Source organism: Rutidosis leptorrhynchoides, chromosome 2, assembly GCF_046630445.1.
Source record: "Rutidosis leptorrhynchoides isolate AG116_Rl617_1_P2 chromosome 2, CSIRO_AGI_Rlap_v1, whole genome shotgun sequence".
Taxonomy (NCBI): domain Eukaryota; kingdom Viridiplantae; phylum Streptophyta; class Magnoliopsida; order Asterales; family Asteraceae; genus Rutidosis; species Rutidosis leptorrhynchoides.
The window spans coordinates 73090176-73104846 of NC_092334.1; the positions used below are offsets into that span (position 1 = coordinate 73090176).

General features: G+C 30.2%; 1 protein-coding gene across 1 annotated transcript; it reads right to left on the minus strand.

Annotated features, from left to right (window-relative positions):
- Positions 1–11038: 11038 nt before the first annotated feature.
- LOC139887983 (uncharacterized) lies at positions 11039–12630 on the minus strand. Its single transcript, XM_071871024.1, has 5 exons — positions 12207–12630; positions 11769–12101; positions 11572–11663; positions 11398–11517; positions 11039–11287 (listed from the first exon to the last, which is right to left on the minus strand). Exons 1-5 carry the CDS (start codon positions 12628–12630, stop codon positions 11039–11041), a joined length of 1218 nt encoding a protein of 405 aa, XP_071727125.1.
- Positions 12631–14671: the final 2041 nt, after the last annotated feature.

The following is a 14671-nucleotide window of genomic DNA, read 5'->3' on the forward strand; positions in this document are numbered from 1 at the left end:
AATAATGCAAAATGATAATACTAATAATTTATAAAATGTTACTAATACTAATATTATTGATAATAATAATAAATTTTTTATTACTTTTGTAGTAATTATAATCATGATCATAATGATGATAATAATATTAAATGATAGTAATAACATAGTTAATACTTATGATAACAATAATGATAAGGATTATAATACTTATACATGTTAATAATAATAATAATAATTATAACACAATAATAACAATAATACTAATATTAATAATAATAATAATAATAACAATAATAATAATAATAATAATAATAATAATAATAATAATAATAATAATAATAATAATAGTAATAATAATAATAATAATAATAATAATAATAATAATAATAATAATAATAATAATAATAATAATAATAATAATAATAATAATAATAAAAGGATACCTTTAAGAATCGAGCCCTAAAAAAATAACTACCATCAACAAGGCTTGAACCCAAGACCTGTCATTAAACCTAAACATCAATTAACCATTCCTCCGTCCTATCATTTCTGTTTTATAATCCTTCTAATTATTTATAACCCATACGATTCTGTTATGCTTCTTCTCCAAAACCATTCGCTCAATTTGATTATCCAGAGACTAACACAAGGTTGATTTTAGGACTAATAACAAAACAGAAATAATCGGTATAGGGGTGTTCACAAGTAACAATCAGAAGGAGAAAGAAGAAAAAAAAAACAGATGCAGCAACTTCGTGAAGAACTCGACAATCAAGTTCGAATTTTGATAACGTTTTAAATGAAAATTTCAACACGAAAAAGGTTATAAACCATTTCTAGAAACTTTATAAATCATTTACTTAACTTGAATCATAACAATCAATTCGAATTTCTGGAAAAATCAGTCGTTTAACTTTTTGGTTCTAAACTTTTGACTCGAAAATTAGAATTTAATATAAGAAATTGGGATTTGAAAATTTACAGAGAGTTGGAGTAAGAGGTTCCAAGTAACACTGCATTAAAAGATTTTTAAATCCATTCAAAATCAAGCTTTTGTGATTTTTGGTCAAGAACAGAGGAGAACGGGTTCAGTTTCCTTTTATTTATGTTTTTAATGTTCTAATAGCAAACGAGATTTTTATAGAACAAATGGTTTATTGAATGCTGTTACAAGATTTGATCGACATTGTAGTGTAGTGAACAAATTGGTCGACAGAAAATTAATTCAAGAAGAAGAATACAAAAAAAATAAAAGGAGAAAAAGACTTCTAACAGATTCATTCAATATGTGAATTACTTTCAACAATCAGATATAGGACGTACAAATCAATTACAGTTTGAAAAAGATTTGACACTGATTTCGTATAAGATTTCTTGTTTTATAATTTATAAAATAAAATATAATAATACTAATAATTAATAAATGTATTATTATTAATAACAACTATATTAATAATAATAATAAACAATAAAAATACTAATAATCCTAAAATTTATAATAATTATATTATTATTGATAATAATAATAATAGATTATATTAATTTTTATTAATAAATACTATAATAATAATGATAATAATAATCTTGATAAAGATAATAATAATAATAATACACAATCATTAATATTAACTAAAATTGTAATCTTACTACTAATTACGATATGAATAATGATAATAACAATACTAATAATACTAATAATAATAGTAGCTATATAATAAATCAATTACATCAAATTTCATATTCATGTATTATACAAAATAATAATAACACTGTTATTAATATTAAATACATATTCTAATTAAGTGCATGGAATTATATAAAACGTCGATTTACTTAACTTGTTGATATTCATCTTCTAAGTTTCCTACATTTCATAATTTCACCTTTTCATTAAATAATATGAAAGTTAAATAGTTACCTTATTAAAAGTCACAAGTTAATTGTTGTAAAACATGTATTGGAAATCAAACAGGAATCTCTACTAACTTTTGTCTAACTCTCGTTAAGTGACACTTTGTTCTAATTTGAAAACCACTTTACCATTTATTTCGAATACAGTTAAAAAGAAATGATTTCTCAAATCAACGTGGGCCTCGTAACAGGGACTCATAACAATAAGATGATCCATAATGGACTTTGTAAATATCTTTTAATCTTATCAATAAATGTAATAAACTTTTATTGAAACAAAATATGTTCACGTAAAGTATTATATATCTAATACTTTGTTAACGTTTTCAATTAATAAGTATATATATTATATATACATATCTATATACACATAAATGTTCGTGAATCGTCAGGCATGGTCAAAGAGTAATTGATTACATGAATATAAATTTCAAAATTTTCGAGACTCAACATTACAGACTTTGCTTATCGTGTCGGAATCATATAAAGATTAAAGTTTAAATTTGGTGAAATTTCCGGGTCATCACAGTACCTACCCGTTAAAGAAATTTCGTCCCAAAATTTGATCGAGGTTGTCATGGCTAACTATAAAAATGTTTTCATGACTCATATGAGTTGATAAAATAGAATTTTATTACCATAGAGTAATATGGATAAAATGATTCGATTATTCGAAGAGTACGAATAAAGCTATCACAAAAGAGTGAAAAGTTTCATCTTAACTTTTAAAGTAGTCATGGTTGAATTTAGAAAATAAGGTACGTCTTGACTTTTGACGTCGCCTTGGTTGAATTCCGGAATTCAAGGGATTCAAAGAAAATCTTCAAAATCTATAAGATCGGATTCTTCGGGATTTAAGGGAATTAGAATCTCTTTAATTAAATGCGATGATCTGCCTCGATTACTACGTCTGATATTTCCATTATAAATTTACCTTTTCCGTTCCATTAGTTTTCACCATTTCTATACCTTCTTTCTTAGTTCGTATATCCAAAAGATTATAATAATGCTTAATCCGGTTCTAATCCTTGTTCTTATTCTGACTATCACAACAATCATTCTCCTCTTCTAACTTCCACTAGAGGAATTAGTTTTCTTCTACTTCGCCCTTGGGGTTATAGTGTTTTTAATTCTCCCGTGTCTTTATGTTGCGATAAACATTGATCTACACGGTTTGTAATTTATGTGTTGTTATCGGGCTTTATATTCTCCCTTATATTTCAGAGTTTCATACTTTTGTTTTCTCTTCCCGACTTTAAGTCAAGCTAATAATGGTCCAGAATTTGTAGGTGTGGTGTTTCGAGTGAACATGGAAAATGTTCTAAGAGAGAGATGGTAATAGCATGATCTTGATTGGTTAAATTACCAGAATTCAAGAGAAAAGATAGAATTATCAAGAAATTAAGTTCTTGATATGTTTAAAGATTAGGTAAAATATAAGAGTCGTGTAACATGGTACATGATGATGTTATGATTCTGTGAATCATCACGTTCCATTAGAAACTCAGCATGACTTCTGTAATATAATTACGTTGATCAAGTGTCATTATATTATACTAACTCATGCATCAATTTCCAACACTACTTCAAAATCATTCATAATTCAAACTCTAAGTTTTCAGAGATTTAGAAACTAGAACAGTTTTCTTTTATGATATAACACAGATAGCACGGAGAGATAATTAATATCGAACGAGAATATTTATGAAGATATCTTCAGAAATATTGAGGACATTAATAATGAAAGATACTTTAATATTTTAGAATTTCAGAATCAAATTGTGATGAAGAATTTCATTCACGATGATTTAGTGCGATTAAGGAGCAAGGTATTCGCTAAATATTTCATCAGAATCAGAATCATTGGGGTTCTTTATGTACAAGTTTAGTCCTTGTAATTTGTTCAGGGTCTCCTTCATGGTTTGCTCAATCCGTTTTCCAGCTCCAACCTTCTCTTTTTCTGAGCTTTGCCAACCTACTATTCTTTATCATCAAACTTCTGACTGTTAAAATCGTGTACAGTTTTTGTTACTGTATTTAGCTTTTTCAGAATTTGAAGTATTGATTTGTAGACTGGTGCTTTTCAGAATTGAAGGTCATAATTCTAAGAGATAAATGTTATATATATACATATAACTGTTGATGTAGACATGCTGCGATATTTCAAAATACTGATTGCTGATTCTCGGTATTTGGTACGGTAATTCTCGTTATCAGATGCAGATGAGTAGATGATAGGGTTTTAATAAATATAATAACTTTTCAGAAAATCAAAGATCAATGAAGTTGCTGGTAAGTTTACTGCTAATGTGGTGGGACATAAACTGTTCCCCGGTAACGATGACGAAAAGTAAACTTATACATCAAGGTTATAATAAGGTTAATCCGAGTGAAAGGTCGAAATTGATTTGTTGGAGCTGTGACAAAATTGACTAATTTGGAAAAGGATTGCAAAGTTATTTTCGGTAATAACAGTGCCAAAGGAGCTAGCACAGATATGTGTTGAACGTTTATTCAGGTTCCGAGTGTTTTCTGATGCATAACTATATGCATAACTCTTTTCTTCCATAGATAAAGTACGGTTGGTTCATCTTCTCGATTGAGATGTTTTCAAGAATCATGAAAGGTTTGAACGCGGATTGTAATCATCAAGATACAAATGAGGTTTAAGATGAAATCAAGTGGCAAACTTGAAGAATTGTTTAGTTTCATATGTTATAAATAATATTTTAATTCATTTTAATTATCCAATCTTGGTAGTCCATAGTTAGCAGTCCACAGTTACTAACTCAATAATTCATATATAGTTTATAATATTCGAATTAATTAATACGTATCGTGACCCGTGTACATGTCTCAGACTCGATTACAACTCAAAGTATATATATTATTGTAGAATCAACCTCAACCCTGTATAGCAAACTCGATCATTACAGCATATAGAGTGTCTATGGTTATTCCAAATAATATATATAGATGCGTCGATATGATATGTCAAAACCTTGTATACGTGTCCCGATATTTAAATGCGTAAATAACAGTATTTAAATGACGATAAATAAAGTGCGTAAAATAAGTAACAGAAATTAAATGACGATAAATAAAATTGCGAGAATTAAAATTGCGATAAAATAAATTGCAATAAATAAATTGCGATAATTAAAATGTAATACGGAATTAACAGTTAGCTAGGTACAGTTAGCTAGGATTTTGTTAGCGCGGATTCTTAACAAAATTTCTCATAGTTAATTTGTTTGTTTCTAACAAATTTTATTTTGTCCTATATTTTCTTCGTTATGCCATTTGTTGGATTCTGATACGTCAAAATCCAAATATGAAATTGAATGAAAATGGTTATTTTGTGGTGAACGGATTCGTATATCTGTGGATGTAAATAGGATAGTAGATGACCGTTGAATCAGATTCGAAAAAATGTACAGTGTAACTTATTAATGTGAAATCTAAATATTCCTCGGGTATTACCTACCCGTTAAAATATTTTCACCATTAACAGTTTATACAATAGAGTTTTTAATTACAATCTTTATGAAAATATACTTACATATATATTTTCCTCAGATGTAATCATGGATTTAATGAGTTAATATGATATTAATCTCATTTGCTTTTCGGTTTGAGCTAGAATAAATAATCTCTAAGACTTTAGAGATTACATAATCGCCATAAAGAAAGAAGATAAATGATGTAGAACGTATGTAGAACGATGATTATACTCGAGGTACAGAATGAGATGTTGAGGCATGTGATGTTAATGGTACTGGTGCTATTTATTGATGGTACTGTTGATGCCGATGATGTTGTTGAAGCTGGTAAATTTTGCACTATATTCTCCAAATTGATTATTCGAGCGCGAAGTTCGTTGATTTCTTATATTATCCCGGGATGATTTTCGATCGGAACGAGCGAATGAATAAAGTTTAGAATTTTAGATAGAATATAATCGTGGCGAGATACTCTGGAAATGAGAGATAAAATAGTATTACGAACAGGTTCGCGGGTAAGTGCTTCAGGTTCTTCGCTAAGAGGTGAATTTGGTGGATGGAAGGGATCATCTTCTTCTTGTCTCCAATGATTGAAAAGGCTACGAACCCATCAGATGAATTGGGGATGGCTGATTGGTTGATTCATTCTGGTGACGCAGCTTTTGGAGCTTAGGTGAACATCCATGTTGAAATAGCTGTAGGAATAACTATCAGAATCTGAGGGACTCGAACTGGTTGAGGGATTCCTCTCGTACGATCAGATGAAGGATTTTCAATAAGAAATAGATTATAGGATGTAGATTAGTACCCTGCAATACATAATTTACATATGCATATATAATACTAAAATTCCATAAGTTACAGAAGAATCTACAGAAGTTGTCAGGCAAAGGTAACAATAACAGATACGCTAAGATATGAATTTATCTATACACTGTCTATGCAATAGAGGCAGTAAGACGTGTCTAGACTTTAAGGATGATAAGCAAATAATTTTCGACACTAAATGATAAACAAAACTTTTGACATGCAGACACGGTCGAAGTCCAGGCCCACTAATGCATCTAAACAACTATCAGTTAGATACACTAATGCAAGACCTGGTTCGCTAAGACCACCGCTCTGATACCAACTTTCATGACCCGTCCTAATCTATAAGAACAAATACATTACACTTGGTTACATCGCGAGGTACTTGACCTTTATATGATACATTTTACAAACATTGCATTCGTTTTTCAAAGACAAATTTTTATTTCATCGAAAGTTGACGGCATGCATACCATTTCATAATATATTCAACTATAATTAACTTAATAATAATCTTGATGAACTCGACGACTCGAATGCAACGTCTTTTGAAATATGTCATGAATGACTCCAAGTAATATCTCTAATATGAGCAAATGCACAGCGGAAGATTTCTTTCATACCTGAGAATAAACATACTTTAAAGTGTCAACCAAAAGGTTGGTGAGTTCATTAGTTTATCATAAACAATCATTTTCAATAATATAATAGACCACAAGATACTCATAAATATACATCCCATGCATAGAGACAAAAATCCTTCATATGGATTGAACACCTGGTAACCGACCTTAACAAGATGCATATAGAATATCCCCTATCATTCCGGGACTCCCTTCGGACATGATAAATTCGAAGAACTAAAGCATCCGGTACTTTGGATGGGGCATATTGGGCCCAATAGATCTATCTTTAGGATTCGCGTCAATTAGGGTGTCTGTTCCCTAATTCTTAGATTACCAGACTAAAAATGGGCATATTCGGTTTAATAATCCAGCCATAGAATGTAGTTTTAAGTACTTGTGTCTATTTCATCAAACATTTATAAAGCAGCGGATGTATTCTCAGTCCCAAAAATATATATTGCAAAAGCATTTAAAAAGGGAGCAAATGAAACTCACAATACAATATTTTGTAGTAAAAATATTCATACGACGAAACTGAACAATGCAGTGTTGGTCTCGAATTCACGAACCTATATCATTTGTATATATATTAAAACATATAATCGTAAGCGATTTAGTTCATATATTATATCTTATTATATATATATATATATATATATATATATATATATATATATATATATATATATATATATATATAAAATTTGTATAAGTATTTAAATTGATTAGTATTTATATATTTATGTTAATATATATGTTTGATCAGTATTATATTGAAAATACTTAATTTGTTATATATGAATATTTATATAAAAATTATTAATATGATTAGTACATAATTATATGTAGTATTACTTGTAACTATAATATTTATTTGGGAAAACATAATATTAATAATAGTAATAAAAATTGTATTTGATTATAATGATAATGATAATTTTAATTATAGCAATACTGGTAATAATAAATATAGTAATTTTACTACTAATAATAGTTAGGATATTAATTTTAATGATATAATAATAATGATATTCATAATATTAATAATAATACTCATAATAATCTAATAACATTAATAATAATGATAATAATTATAATAATAATACAAAATGATAATACTAATAATTTATAAAATGTTACTAATACTAATATTATTGATAATAATAATAAATTTTTTATTACTTTCGTAGTAATTATAATCATGATCATAATGATGATAATAATATTAAATGATAGTAATAACATAGTTAATACTTATAATAACAACAATGATAAGGATTATAATACTTATACATGTTAATAATAATAATAATAACTATAACACAATAATAACAATAATACTAATATTAATAATAATAATAATAATAATAATAATAATAATAATAATAATAATAATAATAATAATAATAATAATAATAATAATAATAATAATAATAGTAAAAATAATAAAAGGCTACCTTTAAGAATCGAGCCCTAAAAAAATAACTGCCATCAACAAGGCTCGAACCCAAGACCTGTCGTTAAACCTAAACACCAATTAACCATTCCTCCATCCTATCATTTCTGTTTTATAATCCTTCTAATTATTTATAACCCATACGATTCTGTTATGCTTCTTCTCCAAAACCATTCGCTCAATTTGATTATCCAGAGACTAACACAAGGTTGATTTTAGGATTAATAACAAAACAGAAATAATCGGTATAGGGGTGTTCACAAGTAACAATCAGAAGGAGAAAGAAGAAAAAAATAAAATAAAAGAAAAATAGATGCAGCAACTTCGTGAAGAACTCGACAATCAAATTCGAATTTTGATAACGTTTTAATTGAAAATTTCAACACGAAAAAGGTTATAAACCATTTCTAGAAACTTTATAAATCATTTACTTAACTTGAATCATAACAATCAATTCAAATTTCTGGAAAAATCAGTCATTTGACTTTCTGGTTCTAAACTTTTGACTCGAAAATTAGAATTTAATATAAGAAATTGGGATTTGAAAATTTACAGAGAGTTGGAGTAAGAGGTTCCTAGTAACACTGCATTAACAGATTTTTAAATCCATTCAAAATCGAGCTTTTGTGATTTTTGGTCAAGAACAGAGAAGAACGAGTTCAGTTTCCTTTTATTTCTGTTTTTAATGTTCTAATAGCAAACGAGATTTTTATAGAACAAATGGTTTATTGAATGCTGTTACAAGATTTGATCGACATTGTAGTGTAGTGAACAAATTGGTCGACAGAAAATTAATTCAAGAAGAAGAATACAAAAAAAAAAATAAAAGGAGAAAAAGACTTCTAACAGATTCATTCAATATGTGAATTACTTTCAACAATCAGATATAGGACGTACAAATCAATTACAGTTTGAAAAAGATTTGACACTGATTTCGTATAAGATTTCTTGTTTTATAATTTATAAAATAAAATATAGTAATACTAATAATTAATAAATGTATTATTATTAATAACAACTATATTAATAATAATAATAAACAATAAAAATACTAATAATCCTAAAATTTATAATAATTATATTATTATTGATAATAATAATAATAGATTATATTAATTTTTATTAATAAAAACTATAATAATAATGATAATAATAATCTTGATAAAGATAATAATAATAATAATAATACACAATCATTAATATTAACTAAAATTGTAATCTTACTACTAATTACGATATGAATAATGATAATAACAATACTAATAATACTAATAATAATAGTAGCTATATAATAAATCAATTACATCAAATTTCATATTCATGTATTATACAAAATAATAATAACACTGTTATTAATATTAAATACATATTCTAATAATTGTAGTGAAGTAATAATAATATTAGTAAAGGTAACAAATTACATGCATTGAAGTTCATATCTATATAATATCTATAATAGTATAACTAATACTGATATTACTTATTAATATTAATATTAGTATTAATAATAATGATAAAAGTAATAATAATCATATTATAACTATATTTTAATTTGTTATGATTAATTATGTAATATTTAATAATCATATAATATATTATATAATACTTTTTATTATAATATTTATCTTTTATAAATTTTATATATTATAATATAAATATAATAATAATTATACCTGTAAATTATATTATATATATATATAGATTCATTTTTAATTACACTTAATTATTTTGTGTCTTATTTTACATATTTAAATCTAATGTTTAAATTATATTTTATAATTTCAAATTATTATATATATTTATTTATATATGTATATATATATATATATATATATATACATATTTAATTAAAACAATCATTCATGAATCGTCGGGTAAGGTCCAATGGGTAGTTAAGTGCATGGAATTATATAAAACGTCGATTTACTTAACTTGTTGATATTCATCTTCTAAGTTTCCTACATTTCATAATTTCGCCTTTTCATTAAATAATATGAAAGTTAAATAGTTAACTTATTAAAAGTCACAAGTTAATTGTTGTAAAGCATGTATTGGAAATCAAACAGGAATCTCCACTAACTTTTGTCTAACTCTCGTTAAGTGACACTTTGTTCTCATTTGAAAATCACTTTACCATTTATTCTGAATACCGTTAAAAAGAAACGATTTCTCAAATCAACGTGGGCCTCGTAACAGGGACTCATAACAATAAGATGATCCATAATGGACTTTGTAAATATCTTTTAATCTTATCAATAAATGTAATAAACTTTTATTGAAACAAAATATGTTCACGTAAAGTATTATATATCTAATACTTTGTTAACGTTTTCAATTAATAAGTATATATTATATATACATATCTATATACACATAAATGTTCGTGAATCGTCAGGCATGGTCAAAGGGTAATTGATTACATGAATATAAATTTCAAAATTTTCGAGACTCAACATTACAGACTTTGCTTATCATGTCGGAATCATATAAAGATTAAAGTTTAAATTTAGTCGGAAATTCCCGGGTCATCACAATAGATGCTTTGTTTAATACATTTTACAAAAAATTTATGCATAATATCGCTTCAGCAAAGCAGCATGCCACGCTTTGGGAAGACTTCGCCCTTCTATGTCTGCGAGTTTGTATGAACCCGCTGTGTTAATAGCAACAACTTGATAAGGACCCTCCCAGTTGGGTCCTAACTTACCAAGTTTTTCTACACGACTCGCCTCATTATTCCGCAATACCCATTAGCCTACATCGAAGGACAATGCGCACACTCTTTTGTTGTAATATTTAGCGATTTGCTGTTGGTTATTTGCTTCCCTGTTAGCAGCCATTAGCCTGCGCTCTTCAATTAACTTCAAATTTTCACATAAAGCCTCATTGTTTGCTTCTTCATCAAAGTTAGCAACTCGATGTGTTGGCACAAGTATTTCAGCGGGTATTATTGCCTCAGAACCATATACCAAGCTAAAAGGCGTTTCCCCCGTACTTTTCTTAAAAGTAGTACGATGCGCCCATAAAACATTGGGTAACTCATCCACCAAACCAGTGCGTTTTCATATAAGCGCTTTTTGATTCCGCTTACAATGTCGCGATAAGTTACTTCGCATAGGCCATTAGCTTGTGTATGCGCAACCGATGTAAATTTCTGGATTATATTTAAATCAGTACACCATGTTTTGAACGGGTCTTTTGCAATTTGAGCCCCATTATCGCTAACCAACTGTCACGGAATGCCGAATCTGCACACGATGTGCTCCTAAACAAAATTACGCACTTGTACTCTAGTGATAGTGCGAACTGCCTTCGCCTCAACCCATTTTGTAAAATAGTCGATTGCTACAATTAAGAACTTGACATTGCCAGGACCTGTGGGAAATGATCCCACAATGTCAAATAGCCCATTTGTAAAATGGCCATGGCGAGTTAACAGGGATCATATCATGTCTTGGCTTCCTGTTCTGTGGCGCATGCCTTTGGCAACTCTTGCAGCGTTTAATAATTTTTGCCACATCGCGGTATAAGGATGGCCAAAATAACCCATCCACATAATCTTAGCCGCAATGGTTTTATAGCCTGAATGTAATGCGCAAGAACCATTGTGCACTTCATCAATTATCATTTCAGCTTCAATTGGGCCAACACACTGCATCATTGGGCCGCAATATGACTTACGATATAAAATATCATTTTGAATGATGTACATTGGTGTTTGCTCATGAACCAAGCGAGCTTCGCGTTTGTCATTCGGCAGAACATTATTATGGATGTACTGCATGATTGGTTCCATCCACTTTGGTTGTTCTTCTTCAATAGATGCAACCATTAGATCACCATCAATTGACTTACTTGGCAACTCCTTAACCCAGACTTGCTTTTAAAAGTGTGAGAAAGTTAGCGCGACTAGCTTACTTAGCGCTTCTGCTTTCTTATTTTGGCTTCTTGGCACTTGTGCAAGCTTAAAATGCTCAAACCGCGTAGCCAGTTCTTGCAATAACTTCAAATATTTTTGCATTGAGAGTTCGTGCGCTTCGAAGGAGCCATTGAACTGATTTCCCACTAACTGTGAATCTGTGTAAGCGCGCAGTTTTGTGACATGCATCTCATGTACAATATTCAAACCAGCAAGTAGCGCTTCATATTCGGCTTCATTATTCGTGACATCAAAATTGAAAGGTAGCGCGTACGTATGTTCCTCACCACTTGGGGTTGTTAACACTAGACCCGCACCGGCACCCTCTGCGCATGAGGCTCCATCAGTAAATAAATCCCATGTTTCGCCTTGCACCGGCTTTAGCTCTGTTCGCTCATGGATTACCTCCATCTCGCCAGACATCTCTGCGAGGTAATCCTCTAAGACTTGCCCCTTATAGCGTTGCGCTGAAGATATGAGATTTCATAAGCATCTAACTCCACTGCCCACACCGCGAGCCTACCAGATATTTCTGGCTTTGTTAAAACTTGTTTTAGTGGCATATTGGTTAACACATGAATTGGATGGCCTTGAAAATATCTCTGCAATCTTCGCGATGTTAATATAAGCGCGTAAACAAACTTTTCAATGGGGGCATAGTTTATTTCACTACCCGCGAGAGCTTTGCTAACAAAATACACTGGCTTTTGTATTTTGTCTCTTTTCGCAACTAAGACTAAGCCAAAAGCCTCATTTACCACTGATATGTAGAGGCAAAGGATTTCGCCTTCTATTGGTGCCATCAACGTAGGCAAAGTTTTTAACAATTTTTTCATTTATTGAAATGCGGTTTCGGCCTCGCTTGTCCACACAAAGCTTTTTTGCTTTAAATAACCCTTCAAGGTTTTGAAAAATGGCAATTGCCTTTCTGCGGCCTTGGACAAAAACCTTGTTAATGAAGCCAACTTACCCGTCAAACTTTGCACTTCTTTAACTGTCTTAGGCGCAGTCATATTTTCGATAGCCGCTATCTTCTTCGAGTTAGCTTGAATACCTTGTTCAGTAACTAGATAGCCCAAAAACTTCCATTCTATCTCACCGAAACCACATTTCGACGGGTTAAGCTTCATATTTAACTTGCGCAATGTATCAAATGTTTCCTGCATATCAACCATAATACGCGCTTGCGTTGTACTTTTGATTACTAAACCATCCACATAAGCCTCAAGGTTACGCCCAATTTGGGTTTCGAACGTTGTGTCAATTAGCGCTGATACGTTGCGCCTGCATTGATTAAACCAAAAGGCATCATTATATAAGAAAATATACCTTTGCTTGTGTGGAAAGCGGTTTTATCTTCATCTTCCTTAGCTATTGGAATCTGATGATATCCTCTTGCGGCATCTAAAAAACACTTGAACGAAAAGGCATGCAATGACTCCACCTTCAAATCAATTTCTGGAAGCGGGTAATTGTCTTTAGGACCCGCTTTATTGAGATCCTTAAAATCAATACACATCCGCCATGAGCCATAAGGCTTCTTCACTAAGACTGGGTATGCGACCCATGACTGGTATTTGACTTCGCGTAAAATTCCTGCTGCTACTAACTTTGTTTCCTCTTCGCACAACCATTTAGTGCGATCTGGGGCCACTCCCCTCCGTTTTTGGACTATAGGTTTTAAAGCGGGATGGACATTAAGCTTGTGTTCCGCTATATGATGCGGAACACCAGTCATATCTCTTTTACACCAGCAAAAACGTCCATATACTCCATGAGTAATTGCACAATCTGCGCTTTTGGATCCGCATTGATATAAGGACCAATCTTAATTTTTTGATCAGGATACTTAAGATTAACTACTACCATGTTATCCTCAGCATCATCACGTTCTTTAACTGTGCCTTTCATGTTAACCGTTGCACAAATAGGGATGATACTCGCAGAGTTCACTGTCGCAACGCCTTTACGCGTTGAAAATTTGATCATGCCATGAAAAGTAGATGGAATAATTCCGAATTTGCACAACGCAGATCTTCCTAATAACATATTGTAGCGGAAAGAAGTCTGTATAACATATAAGTTTAATTGTGCTTGGCGCACCAAGTTAACATCATTTTCATCGACAAGCTCAATATTCAAAGACAACTGCCCTATAGGCAATGAAGATTCTCCCGCAAAGCCAGTTAGTGAGGCTGCGGTGGGTTTTAAATTCGCCTTAATACTTTCAGGCAACCGAACAAAACATTGCTCATAAACAATATCAACACTACTACCATTATCAACATGGACCTTCGTAATTGTGATTCCAGTCTGTGCAATTTTGCACGATATTACTGTCGGCATTTCGGAAAAATCTTCGCTTTGCATTTTAGGGAAGCTTATTGGCGCGAACTGTCATTTCTGAAGCATTTGTGCGGATTTTCGTTTTCTTCCCTCTTTTGAGCATTTGTTTGCATAGTAG